This window comes from Babylonia areolata, chromosome 18 (genome assembly GCF_041734735.1).
Source record: "Babylonia areolata isolate BAREFJ2019XMU chromosome 18, ASM4173473v1, whole genome shotgun sequence".
Classification (NCBI taxonomy): domain Eukaryota; kingdom Metazoa; phylum Mollusca; class Gastropoda; order Neogastropoda; family Buccinidae; genus Babylonia; species Babylonia areolata.
This window is the reverse complement of record NC_134893.1, coordinates 52,818,884-52,834,552: the sequence shown is the minus strand read 5'-3', so window position 1 is coordinate 52,834,552 and position 15,669 is coordinate 52,818,884. Positions and strand designations below refer to the sequence as shown.

Below are 15,669 nucleotides of genomic sequence, written 5' to 3'. Positions count from 1 at the left end.
TGTGTGTGTGTGTGTGTGAACATGGGTGTGTGTGTGTGTGTGCTTTTACTTCTTATAAAAATATTTATTTATTTATTCATTTTATTATTATTATTTTTAACTTACTTATCCATTCATTTATGTACTTATGATATATTTTAAAAAACCCTTGTAAACTGTGGTGAAATTGTGACTGGTGTGTGTGTGTGTGTGTGTGTGTGTGTGTGTGTGTGTGTGTGTGAACATGGGTGTGGGTGTGAACATGGGTGTGGGTGTATATGTGCTTTTACTTCTTATAAAAATTATTTATTTATTTTAACTTACTTATCTATTAATTTATGTGATTATGATATGTTTACAACCTTGAAAATTGTGGTGAAATTATGACTGGTGAGAGAGAGAGAGAGAGAGAGAGAGAGAGAGAGAGAGAGAGAGAGAGTGTGTGTGTGTGTGTGTGTGTGTATTTGGTTTTATGTGAATTATGGACCTCAGGATGTGGGGGTGGGGTGGAGTGGGGGAAGAATGTGGTGCTAGGGGTTTTTGATTTAGTATGAATGAGTAAAAATTGTTTTACTGTGTTGCCACTTAATTTTAGTGATCTGTGGAAGTGCAGCTTTATGGTTTGCTATTTTAGCCTGTTGATTGTGTGTGTGTTCCATGTGTATATATGTATATGTATGTGTATGTGATATGTGTATGTATGTGTATATGTGTATATATATATATGTGTGTGTGTATACGTATGTATGTGTGTATGTATATGTGTGTATATATATATATATATGTGTGTGTGTGTGTGTGTGTGTGTGTGTGTGTGTGTGTATGTATGTGTGTATATATATATGTGTGTGTGTGTGTGTGTGTGTGTGTGTGTGTGTGTGTTTTGTGTGTGTGTGTGTGTGTATGTATGTGTATACATATATATATATATGTGTGTGTGTGTGTGTGTGTGTGTGTGTGTGCATATATATGTATTTATACATTGTGTGTGTGTAGGTGGGTGGGAACATGTGCATGTGCATGTGTGTGTGTGTGTGTGTGTGTGTGTGTGTGTGTGTGTGTGTGTCTATTACCTACTTGAAGAAGTTGTGTTAGGGCTTTTGATTAGTATGAATGAATGAAAGTTGTTCTTCTGTGATGCCTCTTATTTTATTTTATTTTATTTTTTGTGAACTATGGAAGTGCTGCTTTTTGGTTTAATTCTTGTCTTAATCTGGTGATACTTGATTTTTAAATAAACTATGATCTTTGTGTGACCAAGCGCTATGCTTGCTCCAATACTTGCCTCACGCACAAGCTGTATTAGCTTGCCTCACGCACAAGCTGTATTAGCAGACGACAGTTTTCGCAACTAACCCACGCACAGAATGTGTGACGTCACTCCACTTACATCATTTTGTCCTCTTCGCCAGACAACCTACTCACAGCTGGACCAGTGTCGCATCGCGGTACGTCATTGGCTGAGCTGGAATCTGTTTCTGCTTCACCGTAATTAATTAATAGCTCTTTTGTCAGATCAGTAAACTACAAGTATTATATACTGGCAGAATTGTCGCAAAGTCTATTCCAATTGTGTTTGCCTACTTTAAACTGATTTAACGCAGTTTGTAATTTTCAGCGTCGAGCTCGTTAAAACTGACCCTGTTCAGGTGACTTAAATTAAGATTATAAATTTATCTTAAATCACCAACACTTCATTTTATACTCATTAAAAAGTAGGTGTTAAGCTCTTTCTTTTGCAACTTATCCAACGTAAATCGGTTCAGGAATCATTTAGAAATCTGTCACTGAACACCTTGTAAAAAACACAGTTGTCATCGGATTTGGCCTGATTAGTGACGATCTGCTCGCAGTACACGTGACGGTCTTTGCAGTCCCCTTAACTTGCATAAATTGGCACAGTGAGTGATGAGTGGTCATTTCATACCTGGTCAGTCATCTGACCAGAGCTGCTCTCTCTCTCTCTCTCTTGCTGCGTCGCGGGCAGTGTGAGTGTGTGTCATGTGTGTTCTCACAACGGCTAACATCTCGCTACGTATCGCTGCACTGTCTTCTTCTCCTAGTTGTCTTCTTCTCTTAGTCTTCTCTTCTAGTTGTCTTCTCTTTTTATGTTCTGTTCTCTTCTCTTCTTAGTTTTCTCTTCTTATGTTCTCATAACTATTGTAAATAAAACAATAGAAAAACCCATTTGTGACTGGCCTCTATATGTTCCTGACCTGTGCGCGGGAATTCTCCTCTATCCTTTAATTCAGTCAATCAATATTTAGTTAAGTCTTTTGTGCCGTCCGTACCCTATTAGAACCACTTGGTACACGGCTGCATTTGTAATTGCATATTTTGTGAAGAGAGAGACAGAGAGAGAGAGAGAGAGAGAGAGGAAGAGAGAGAGTGTATGTGTGCGTGTGTGTGCGCGTGGTGTGTGTGTGTGGGGTGGGGGGGGGGGGGGGGGGAGATGTGCAATGCGGCTTGGCTGACTGAAATGGAGAGGCACGTAAATTTCAGTAATCTGTATATTTGTATATAGCTATTTCCATTTGGTGCCATTTAATTTATCTTTTTATTTTCTATTCATTTTATTTGTTTGTTGTTTTCTTCTTATGTTGGACATGTGCTGCTGCCAAAAAGAAAATTTCTGTACCAAAGTATAGACAATGAAGTTTGTGTATTGTGTATTGTGAAATAAACAATTAAATAGATACTCCTTTAAACAGAATTATCTTTCACCGCTAAGGATCATAATGGCACATTATCATTATCATTGTGAATCATGCGTTCATTGTTATCATTCACAAAACCACACAGCATTTGATAATTACTTTATGTCAATGAGTGTATAGGTTAAAATGTAATCACCTATTTGTGAGTGCGCGCACGTGAGAGAGAGAGAGAGAGAGAGAGAGAGAGAGAGAGTGCGAGCGCGCGCGTGTTTGTGTGCGTGTGTGCGTGCGTGCGTGCGAGCGTGAGTGTGTGTGTGTGCGCGCGCGTGTTCGTGCATGTGTGTATGCGTGCGTTTAGTAGTAAGTGAAAAAAATCCAATGACAAATGTAAAGAAAATCAAAGCCGCATTAAAACTTAATTGGATATACAACTTAAATACTACTGATTACAAATGGCGATCAATCATTACATCCAACTATTCAACTGTCACACGATTTACATTTGTTACGACCAAACCTACGCCTACCTAAAAAGCACAAACTGAATGGCTTCTGGTTCAAGATATTCGGAGTATACAGAGAATTTGAGAAGAAAATTCTTACTTTGCAAACAAGCCAGTTACTCGCTGAACCTTTCATTAGGTAATGAAAAACACTAAAACCGTCTGTACACACACACACACACACACACACACACACACACACACATATATATATATATATATATATATATATATACATACATACACACACACACATACACACACACAGCTCCACGTCTGCTTATATAGGCTTCCTTTCACCTGACCTATGCACACAGCTACAACAGCAGAAGACATGTAGGTGGAAAAGGGCAAATATGGAACACTTTTTCACAAGTCCGGCTGCTCCAAAACAAAAAAGGAAACTTGTTGAGTTAAACTTGTTTTTGTTTTTTTATTAGCTGGTACAATTCTGCATACCTAAACAAAACCAAAACGATCAGACTTAACAATTCTTTGAAGAAATGAACTTTTGTTGAAAAATCAAAACGTTTCATTTAAACCTCGCTGGTGGTCAATATAAAACACGTTGTCGTTCAAAATTAAACACACTGAAAATTGCCTTAAATTAATTTTTTTTTTAAACATATAGCACTTTGACAGAAACATAGTTTGTTTGCTGTAAGAAAATGTTATGCTAAAACCCGCAGTGACCCTCAAAACTATGTTCTATATTACCCTTCTGTAGAGTAATATGAAACATCTCTATGTTTTGGAATGTCAAATCTTTGTACATTTCAAAGTTCTTTACTCCAGCCCCCACCCACGTGTGTATGCGTGTGCGAGCATATGTGCGCGCGCGCGTGTGTGTATGTGTGTGTGTGTGTGTGTGTGTGTGTGTGTGTGTGTAATCTGGGTGACTTAATGACTATGGGGAAGGTGAAAATAAAATAAAAGGAAAACAACAAATTAGGCCCTTAAACTTGAACAAAAGCACCCTATCCCTATTTTGCTTATGGAAGATGATAAGAATAAATAGGAATAGCAAAACAACAAAACAGATTCTTCAACATGAAAAAAAAGCATCCTTTTGCTCTTTTGCTAATTTCTGGAGCATGGTCCAAGAACATCAGCTCTGGTAGTGGCTGGGGATTGTCAGCTCTTGGTAGTGGCTGGGGATTGTCAGCTCTGGTAGTGGCTGGGGATTGTCAGCTCTTGGTAGTGGCTGGGGATTGTCAGCTCTTGGTAGTGGCTGGGGATTGTCAGCTCTGGTAGTGGCTGGGGATTGTCAGCTCTTGGTAGTGGCTGGGGATTGTCAGCTCTTGGTAGTGGCTGGGGATTGTCAGCTCTTGGTAGTGGCTGGGGATGGTCAGCTCTTGGTAGTGGCTGGGGATTGTCAGCTCTGGTAGTGGCTGGGGATTGTCAGCTCTTGGTAGTGGCTGGGGAGGGTCAGCTCTTGGTAGTCAGTGGCTGCGGATTGTCAGCTCTGGTAGTGGCTGGGGATTGTCAGCTCCTGGTAGTGGCTGGGGATTGTCACCTCGGAGAGGTGGAAGGGCACACCCAGAATAATGGCAAGACTGTGGCATATCCGACATCACAGTCTGAGCCGACGGGGCATATTCGGACTCAGGAAAGTAGTTGTTGCATGGCCAAGTGCCACATTTGCTGAAGCCATTTATAGCTGACATCACTGTCGCTGCCTTTGTGTAGGCCTCGCTGAACAAACGAGAAATCTGGAAAGGTCCAACTGTCCTGCCTTGGTTACTTCTTAGCCAGGACCGGATAGCTTGAGCATAATATGTTTGCAGGGGTTTGAAAAAACTGACATCCAATGGCTGCAATTTGTGTGTCGTATGTGGTGGCAGAGCCAACATTGTGATGCCACACTGCCGCGCCAGATCAATTGCCTCCAAGTTTTTAGTGTGGGATGCGTGGCCATCCAACAGCGGAATTACTTTGTTGCTAACGCTTGGTTTCACAACTGCAATGAAGTGTCGCAACCACATTAAAAATGTGGTCTTATCCAGCCACCTACTCTCACTGCAAGTGACCAGGCTTCCAGGTGGTTTCCCCTCCTCCAGATTCAGGGACATGCGCTTTCTTTTGAAAAGAATCATCGGTGGTACATACTGTCCTGAAGCAGTTTGTTTATCCATCGCTCAGCACTGGACAGAGCTCCAATCTGGTGTTTCCCTTTTGCACCGACGATTTTCTAACATCTCTTTTAAACTGTGGATGACCCTGTCTCATCAACATTTAAAATTGTGGTTGCTGTGAATTTGTGTTCATCAATTGTGTGCTCAATAAGCTTAAAGAAACTGTCCACAATTTCTTTGTTGAAACCACACGCTCAGCTTATTGCTGTTGCTTCGGACTGTCTCAATGACAAGTTTGGATGGTGTTTCAGGAACATCCGAAACCAGCCTTTGCCTGCTCGATCCTATTCCTTGTTGAACGAATGTGGAATTTGATGCTTTTCAGCCAAGTCAAAACCTAGAGTCATGACATTTCGTGAAAGCCCTAAAAAAAAAACTTCTTTCAAGGTCCAGAATTGTGCTCACTAGTTCATTTACAACTTCTAATGGAAGTACTGATCCTCGCCCAAGTTACTGAGTGGAGCCTGTAGGGTTCTTGTTTACACCTTCCAGGTGTCTCTTGAGAGTAGCAGGTGACAAGCCACACTCTCAAGCTGTCGCTCGCAGACCTTTACCCTCGTTCTTGCAAGCCTGCAATGCCTTCTCCATGTCAGCTGATGTCTACGGTGCCCTGCATAAATATCAGCATAATAATAATGATGACAACGACGACGACGACGACGACGACGATGATGATTGATGATGAAAATAAGAAGACGAAGGGCATACATTTAGATGCGCCTAATCTGATTCAAGCTCAAAGCTGCTACAATGTTCTAGGAAAACAAAATACATTAAACAAAAGCACACACACACACACTTTGTGCGTTATGGTTTGTAGATACCATTGGGTGTTACCAGTAGAGCTGGTGATCATGAGGGTAATATGGAACACTGCAGTCAAATATGAAACATTATTCCATATTTCCCGACACAGGTGTTTCATATTAGCCTTTTCATGCATTGTTTGACATCACAGTAATGCCGCCATTTAGCGTGCATGGGAAAGGGTAATTCATAGCAAGGTTTCAAGACGTTCCTTTCACTTATTTCGAGAATGTGTTTTTTTCTTTTGTAAAACAAACTTCTTACAAGTACCACAAACTTTGCACGGTCGATTATGCGTTTCAACTCATCTCTTCGACGCGTCTTGTTTTTGCGCCATTTCTTCCTGTGCCACGTCTTCACGGGAGTTAAGGCTTGAAGCAAATCAGGAAAACTGCAACGCGGTTGTCTTCCATTCGATAATAGGGGCCTGTTTTAAATTACCCTCCGTTTTATATCTGCCCCCTTTCCCCTACAAATACAAACAGCATTATCAAATAATGGACAACACCTTACCGTCTAAAACGTGACAGAAAAACAACAATACAAAACCAATGGTAACCTATGTTCGGTATGACTGCAAATCTTAATGAAGTAACGGGAGAGAAATATCAAACAACTACCAACTAAAGTTAAGGTAGGTATATGTAACAACAACAAAACAGAGAATAGCGCATCCAGAAAAGTCGTTGGGGATTCGCCGGCTGGACATTCAGTCGAACTCTGACCCAATGCAGATGCTGACTTCCCCAGGGTGGATGAAGGTGGCGTGGTACCAGTTGTTGGTGTCCAAAACAACTGAAACAAAGAAAAAATAATGTTTTTGAACCAGACTATAGTGTGGATCTCATGACCTGTTGAGGCCAAGTAGTGTAAGACTTTCCCTCAACATCACTAGAGTCCAGGTCAGAGTTTGCCGTATACATGATGAGAAGTTTTTAATTTCACTAAGTCCTCACAACACAGTCCTCTTGCCTGCAGCCTACACGTGGCCAAGTCTCGTGAATAGTTTAGCCCTCTCACCTCTTCAACCAAACAAGAGAGGGGGTAAATTGATGAGGCACAGAGACAGAGACAGAGACAGACAGACAGACAGAGGAACAAGGTGAACTAAAGACTGAAGAAACCGTACTGATGTCTCCCTTCCGCACGGTGATGTTGAAGGAATGGCAGACGTCCTCGCATTCCGGAGTGGGAATCACTTGCCACGTCTTCGTCCCGGCGATCTGGGCTTGCCACGATGGCCTCTTCACATAATCCAGCTGTGGTCAGGCACGGACAGACCCAACCCAATCATCAGTTAAATCAAATCGTACTGTTTACAGGACAGCCAACCGCTAGGGTTATTACAACACGGCTGTCTTCGCATTAAAAATGAACCAGCTTCAGATTTGAACTAACTAACTGGGATATGTTATCATATCGATACTCATATAGCGCCTATCCGCGGTCAGAGACCAAACTCGCAGCGCTTTACAAACACGGAGTCATATGCAGGGAAGAGTTTCTCGTGTCATTCGGTCAGGTTTCAGTCTCTCTCTCTCTCTCTCTCTCTCTCTCTCTCTCACACACACACACACACACACACACACACACACACACACACACAATCACTCACTCACTCACTATGGGTGTGTATGACCTTTGTGTTCATTTACCCCGCCATACAGGCGGCCATTCTACGTTTACGGGGGTGTGCATGCTGGGTATCTTCTTGTGTCCATAATCCCCCGAACGCTTACATGGATCACAGGATCTTTAACGTGCTTTTTTGCTACATACGAAACAGCACAACACAAAATACAATGCACTACGTGACATGCAACACAATACAATACGATATAATGCCATACATACAATCCAAGGCGACTCAACACAATAGAATGCGATGCATTATAACATGATGCAATACAATATAATACAACGCAATATGAACAAGACAACACAACACACGATACACTCTAATGAAACGCAAGGCAGCACAGCTCAGTGGACTACAACGCAATGCATGGCATCCAGTGCAAGGCAAAACAATACAATGCAACAGGTAAGGCAACACAACACAACATAACACAATGCGCACATGCATGTCAGCCCCAGGCCCAGGTCCCCCCATGAAAATCCAGTCCTCTGCCACAGTTTCCGAGTCATCGGGAAGGAAGTAGGGCCTTTGGTAGTACTGTCTGAGCTTCTTTCTCATTTCCGGATGGCGGGTTCCCCTGCAAACACACACACACACACACACACACACACACACACACAAACACGCACGCACACACACAAACACGCACGCACACACACAAACACGCACGCACGCACACACACACACACACACACACACACACACACACACACACACACACACACACACACACACACTTTTTAAAAAGTGACATACATGTCAATGAAACGTCCCAACTCAACACGATGGACAATCATCAGGATACAGGAACCAGTGCACTGACAGCGGAGACCAATGCCCACATGCACCCTCTGAACAAGTGGGTCGCGCAATTACGTATAGAGTAGTACAGCAAGGCCCTTCTTCAAAGTGTATATTCAGTATGTATGTATGATAATCAGTCGTGTCTCGGCGACTGTGACCATCAGAAGTGCAAAGAAGGCAAGTGCTGTCCCGGATGTGTGGGCCAGATTTTGATTATTGTGAAGAGTGTTTTGCCCAAGTTAAATTCCCACTCTCTTGGCCAAGAGTGCTTTCGGACAGTCTGCGTATGGGATATTTCCCACAGACCAACTCGCCCCCAATAATGAAGGCTGCAGCACTAAGAGCCAGTGTAATCTTGCCTCCTAGTTTGAAAGCCATAAATAAGGACGTAAAATCATGTAGAATAGGACTCAAACCTTGGTGTGTTTATTGCCTCTAGTCTAAAAAAATGTAAAAAGAAGAAAAGAAAAATTTGAAAGACAGAATTTAAACATGGGACTTTCTGATTAAATTTTCTGCTTTCACAACTCAGTCATAGGACCTGAAGATATCAATATCAAATGTAATATACAAACATCAGCAAACAAACTTTAAATCAACTGTTGTATTTACATTAATTTTTCATGTGATTGCTGCACCCAGACCTATTGGTTTTCCCCCCACTGTGTTAATAACCAGTACTAACACACTATCCTTGTTTCCGGATGAATTTTTACAGCAGTTTCCATCTCAGTCATCTCAGTGATTCAAATACCAAAGCTGGGTAAACTCACAAACTCACATATATATTCATATATTCATCGGTCGACTAAGAAGCCTTTCAACCAACGAACTGCTTCTTATTGAATAGAGTACTGGTTTTCACCCTAAAGACCGAGGTCTTTGTTAAGGCCGACTTGGCCGGTCTTTGCCATTGGACGGCTAAGGAATGGAATATTTACTATAGAAGTATGGCTATATCGTCTTTGAAGGACGAGTCAATGCCACCTTGGTTTGAATCAAGTTATTTCACTAGTTGGCAGAGCGGTAGGTTACTCGACCATAGAAGTGCCTTCATTCAAAATAGATGGGGCATGAAATCCACATAACCGTCTCGGTACGTGAACATACACGAATCTAAGTATGGTGGTAGGCTACCTGTGACAAACTATTTCTGCCAGTTTCTGAGTGTGTCTGCCATCGAATGTGTCCTTAAGCTGAGTACATACATTTTTGAAAACAACATTTTTTAACCTCACGTGGCAGCTGTTTATCATGTTTGGAATAAACGTGGTTTACCTTTAACCAGTGGTGCAAAATAAGGATGGTATTGATTATATAGAGCAAACAATGCAAGCTTGTTTCGTTTGACAATAAACAGAGCGATGTGAGCTACAGAGGAAGGAGTTGGACTGTATGCCGATCAGACCCAAATCTCCCTATACTGTTTGAGCATAATGCCTGTTCCCGCCCGCACCTTTTCCTCCAGCTAATAATTATGGCAGCAGATGTTGTGGAGCAAAGCATGGGAATTATACAAACAAAATCACAAAGTTTTTAATATTCAAACTCGGGAAACTATTCTTCTTCTTCCACTGAACGACCAACATCAGTATGCTGATGAAAATTGTCGTGTTGTGGGAGGTTGCTGTTGGGCGCAATTTAGCTGGGCTACCGAGGGATGTTCTGTTAATTGGTAGGGGAGATGGGGCGCAGTCCACTGGTGTGTTCGTGTCTCCAGCTAGGCCAATCCGGCTACCGTAGCGGTCACCGGGAACACACCCGACAGGCACAACCCTAGCCTTCTACGACACCACTTACCAGAGGAAAAAAGAAAAAGAAAAGAAAGAAAAAAAAAGTGGGGGTGGGTGGACTTGCTGGCTGGTGGGGTGGGAGACCTAAACGGAGGTGTTGGAGGGTAGTGGGGAGAGGGGGTGGGGGGAAGTCTACTCTGTTGTCACAGGCAGGAGGCGAGTCTAGACTTGAAGCAGTCCAGCGACTGGGTTGTGACAACCGGAATGGTACGAGGGAAGAAAAACATTTGTCTGTACTGCGTCCTGCAGGCAGGTATGTCTAGTTGCATGTGTTGTTTTTCCTGGAGCTCAGCCTGCTGTCTGATGGTGTTGGTAGGCAGACTGAGTTGATGGAGATGAGACCATGGTGGAACTTGTAAAACATCTCCAGGCGATATTTTTTTCCGCCTGACTTGTAGAGGGTACCATTTGAGGGGAGCTAAGGATGGAGCTGACACGAGACGTCTGTCGATGTCGGTTTGTGACCCATCTTGCTGCTCGGCGCTCGACCTTTTTGATGGCCTGGATGTCACTGGCTGTATAGGGATCCCACACAAATGCAGCAATCATGCAGGCCGCCTCCATGATTAAGGACTCCGACAATGACTGCAGCCAAATTGTCTTCCTGACAGATGCTCTGTCAGTGCTATTTCAAACTGTTCTTTATTAAAGTTAGCTAGCAACGTGTTAAATAGTCCAGTTGGTTGTTTATTGTAGGTCCCGACACGAACCTCTTTTCAAATAATAATCTACAGAAGTAGTGCATACGATATTTGATTATTGATATTTTTTTTGTCCTAATCCCGCTTTCCCCGTCCCGCCTCTCACACACACCCTTCCAATATTATGTTTTTATCTTTCTCCAATCACTGACACTCACCCTCTCCATTCTACATTTTGTACTCTTTCTTTTCCACATTCTGTTCTCTCTCTCTCTCTCTCTCTGTCTGTCTGTTTCTCTCTCTCTTCCTTTCTTAGTCCCCTCCTCCTTGCTCCCCCCTCCCCCACCGCCCCTCCCCTCCACCTCAACCGCCCCCCTTTTCATTCAAATATACAGAAATGTCGATTTCTAATAAATAATAACAATTATCATTATGATAGAAATGATAATAATCCAAATGATGATAATAATATCGTTTATTTTCAGTCTAATATCATCATCATCTTAGATGAACAGACTATAAATAAATACACGAACGATGTCAGTGCTACAAGCCCTTCAGAATAATGAACTCCCACCCTTGTCGGCAGCGCTTCGGAAAGTGGCAAGAAGCAGACTGATGGTCTTCCAATGGATCCGGTCCATTATGGGGTCTTTGGAAATGAGCTAGCTGACGGGATGGTCAAAAAGGGCGCCTTGGGGGAGCAACCCGACAACAGCGTCAGCTTCAGTGAGATGAAGTCCAACATCAGGGCATTACGGCGCATACAACAATTAGGGACAACATGTTACTTAAGAGCAGCAGAGTGGCCTGGTGAGATTTTGCGACTATCACAACAGATCCCCCCCTCCCCCCCGCCATTTCTGACAATGTATGAGAAACAGTGGGAAGTCCCCCTTATTTTCATACAAAAAATATTTCCTTTGTCATTGGAGTTGGTTTAATTGTCTTTTCCCAATGCAAATCTTAGAGAAAACTGAGAGAGAGAAAAAGAAAAGAGAAAGACGATAATGATAATGACAGTGGAGTTAGTGAAGACATCAACTGTAATGAAACTGAAACACATCTATTTATTGTTTTTCATGTAAGAATGGCAGATGTGGTGTAGCGTATATGGATTTGACCAAACGCAGTGACACCTCCTTGAGCTACTGATACTGATACTTTTCATATAAGATGGATCATTGCAACACATCGACCTTAATACCAGTAGAGTGCCAGAGAATTTTGTATAAAAATAAGTGCTCTCCCCTTGCCAGGGAATTTTGAGGATTCGGGGTAATAGATCACAAAAAATTCTAGCACAAAAGCGATGGACGATACAGAAAGAAAGTAAACGTTTTTAGGAAAATTAGTGTAGATTCTGCTTCAGGGATTTTCCCCCAGTCATGTTGATTGTAGATAACTGTTCAGGCATGTAAAGTCAAGATAATAATTTTTGTGCAACAAAAAAATCTATTTCCACCTCTACATAATGACATCCATAAAGAAAAGAAACAAAATACAACCAGAAATAGCACGCCTACTGTCAGATTTGACCTATATAATGGGAAAACAGGACTAGACAGTTTTGCTTATTGCGATGCAACCTTTTCTTTCAAATTTATTTAGGATGTTTTTCAATTCATGCTTGTTCATCTGTTTGTGTTAGCATCATTTTGAATGCAAGGTTGCACTGAGAATAGATTCTCAACTTCATACAAGACACCCAGAACATGAAAATATTATTTTCAAAACAGAGTGAAAGAAGAAGAAATCAACCAGCCAAGTAAACAGACAAAAGGAAACACACGCGCGCGAGCACATGCACACTCACTCCTAGAGGTAACGCGTCCGCCCAAGGACGCGAGAGAATCTGAGCGCACTGGTTCGAATCACGGCTCAGCCGCCGAAATTTTCTCCCCCTCCACTAGACCTTGAGTGGTGGTCTGGACGCTAGTCATTCGGATGAGACGATAAACCGAGGTCCCGTGTGCAGCATGCACTTAGCGCACGTAAAAGAACCCACGGCAACAAAAGGGATGTTCCTGGCAAAATTCTGTGGAAAAATCCACTTCGATAGGAAAAACAAATAAAACTGCATGCAGGAAATTTTTTTTTTTAAAAGGCGGCGCTGTTGTGTAGCGATACGCTCTCCCTGGGGATAGCAGCCCGAATTTCACACAGAGAAATCTGTTGTGATAAAAAAGAAATACAAATACAACGCAAATACACTCACACATAAGTGCACACGCTTTTTTTCTTCTTATTCTTCTTCTTTTTTTTTTTTTAACCAGTACTGTGCCATCGCTGTCTTCACGAACGTCACCATCATTATCATGATTGTTGATGTCGTCGTTCACGCTTTCTCGTTTCCTCTTCTCTCTCTCAACTTGGTTTTCTCTAAGATTTGTATTGGTAAAAGAAAAGAAACCAACCCCAGTGATACAGGAAATGTTTTTGATAGAAATCAGGGGGACTTTCCACACTTTCTCATAAATTGTGAGAAGCCCCCCAGCCCCCCCCCCCTCCCCCTCCCCAAACCCCCTACCTCGCAGTTGAAAGAAAACGTGCGAGGGGAACGACAACGCTTTTTCACAACCCCACAATTATTCATGAAACTACAGACAAACCTGTCAAACAGGTTTAGTACTCGCATTCACCAAAGACCGTTGTTTTTTGTGTGTTTTTTTTTTTTTTAACGTTCGTTGCAGAAATGTGTGTGTGTGTGTGTGTGTGTGTGTGTGTGTGTGTATGAGCGCAGAAGCCCGCTGTGCTTGTGTATGTGGGCTTATAGACGTGTCTGTCCGTGATTTGTGTGAACTGAGAATGTAAGTTGTAGAAAAGGGTTTTTGAAAAAGAAGATAAATAGTGCTCACCAGCCAAAATACCATGGTTTCTGCCCTGGTAGGTAAGCCCCTCTCTCATCCGACATGTTCAGAGCGTCAGCCAAAGAGACGAATTCAGTCTCGTATGGGTAAAACATTTGGTCCATTTTGACCGACTCTAACGAACCGCTGGTTTCTCGATACAGTTTCTGGAAGAACTTGAAGCTGAAGTGTGACATTGCAGTCCAGTTGGAAATAGCCTCCTTGACCAAGACGGGCCTGATGGAGAAGGCGTATTTCTCCTGGAACTCTTCCGCCGACAGATTCCACGCCTCGGTCGCGTGGAAAATATCCCGACACATGCTGCAGTTGACTCTCGGTCGGAAGATTTCGTTACCGATCTTGCACTTCTTTACCATGCACGGTGATGTCACCATATGAGCGAAAATGAGCTTGTAGCCTCCGACGACCAGGCCCACAGAAACAGCCAGGAGGAGGACCAGGACGTGTAGTCGGTGAGCGGGATCAACGGAGGATCTTTGCACCTTCGTTTCCGGCGATTTTCTGTTCTTAATAATATCACCAAGCTGCTTGTCGTTTACACCACGATTCAGAGCATTAGATCTGAGGAGAGCAAACTCATCTTTCAGTTTCTCCGCGTTTTCTTTCCCTTTCGAGGCCATTGCTGTCGCTTAAAATCCGAGCGCGAGCAGTGAAAACGAGAGTCTGCGACTGTGGAAGTGTGCGCGCACTGGCAACTAAACATTGAATGAACCCGAGGGGGGAATGAAGAGAGAGAGGAAAGCTGCTGTCAGACGCCTTCACGCAAAGTGGTCTGATCGACTGAAAAGTGTCTGAAACCTGTACAGGTAGTTGGAAAACAAAGATCCGCAGTGGAGCGAAACGGGACAGGCAAGCGTGTCGATTTGCCGCCACAGGGACTCGCTCAGCCTCACTGTGAGGATATTGCGGTCCTTGAACGCCGGGGTGCGATTTTAGCAAGCACAAAACCTTGCCCGTGTTGCTGTGAAAATTTGTTCTCAAAATATTGTGCAGAAAATTTAGTCTGGGGTGTCGAGGCTGTTGTGTCTCGGAAATGGAAAATGAAAGTGTTATTTGTCATCGTGAGTTAAAAAACAACATATATATATATATATATATATATATATATATATATATACTTTTTTCTTTCTTTCTTATATATACATAATTACGTTATCTTCGTTTCAGCCGACATGACTGTGGCTGTGCAATCGGCGCGCTGCGCTAAGATTGCTCTATTTCCTACCGTCAGTCAAAAAGCTTATTGATGACCATGATATCATAAAGAAAACAATGGTTGACTTTGATGGTCAAAGGTGAGCCAGGGCTTGGGAGTACCTGACCAAAAATAACAACAAAAAACAAAGCAAAAAAAAAAAAACGACGGGGCGTATAAAGCCGCAAGGCTACGATACTTGGCATCGCCCCTAACCTGAACCTGAACCTGAACATAAATTAAAACACACACACACACACAACAACAACAACAACAATTTAGAGGGTGGGAAGCGTTGGGGTGAGGGTGGAAGTAATTTGGGGGATAATGAAATGGTCAGCACACCTATGGTTTACAATATCTGCTTCTGTTTCGTCCACTCCTCGGTTGTCAAGTTCATGTTCTGCCACGCGCTTTGCTTGAGAAACTACTGAAACAGGTCCAACACTTAGAAGTAATGGAGGGCGCTGCATGGTTCCTGGACTGTAAACGCAAGCACAATCATGCAGAACGCCCTTCAGTGCTTGTAGGTCTTTCCACTGGCTGCCTGCACATGTCCGTGTTGGCAGAATGGTAAAGACGCTTACCTTCCAGTACAGTGTCTGTTAGGATCTGGGTTCGAATCTCTGTCTCGTCCTTTCTCCAA

General features: G+C 42.8%; 1 protein-coding gene across 1 annotated transcript; it reads right to left on the bottom strand.

Moving 5' to 3' along the window:
• Positions 1–5,064: 5,064 nt before the first annotated feature.
• LOC143292892 (uncharacterized) lies at positions 5,065–14,614 on the bottom strand. Its single transcript, XM_076603558.1, has 4 exons — positions 13,817–14,614; positions 8,162–8,297; positions 7,211–7,340; positions 5,065–6,876 (listed from the first exon to the last, which is right to left on the bottom strand). Exons 1-4 carry the CDS (start codon positions 14,446–14,448, stop codon positions 6,791–6,793), a joined length of 984 nt encoding a protein of 327 aa, XP_076459673.1. The 5' UTR covers positions 14,449–14,614; the 3' UTR covers positions 5,065–6,790.
• Between the last annotated feature and the right edge of the window lie 1,055 nt (positions 14,615–15,669).

Coding starts and splice junctions, on each gene's coding strand:
- LOC143292892 (XM_076603558.1), bottom strand. CDS start 14,448: ATGGCCTCGAAAGGGAAAGAAAACGCGGAGAAACTGAAAGATGAGTTT. Junction 8,298..13,816: donor AAACCATGGTATTTTGGCTG/GTGAGCACTATT, acceptor GTGTGTTTGCAG/GGGAACCCGCCATCCGGAAA. Junction 7,341..8,161: donor GGCCTGGGGCTGACATGCAT/GTGCGCATTGTG, acceptor GCCTGACCACAG/CTGGATTATGTGAAGAGGCC.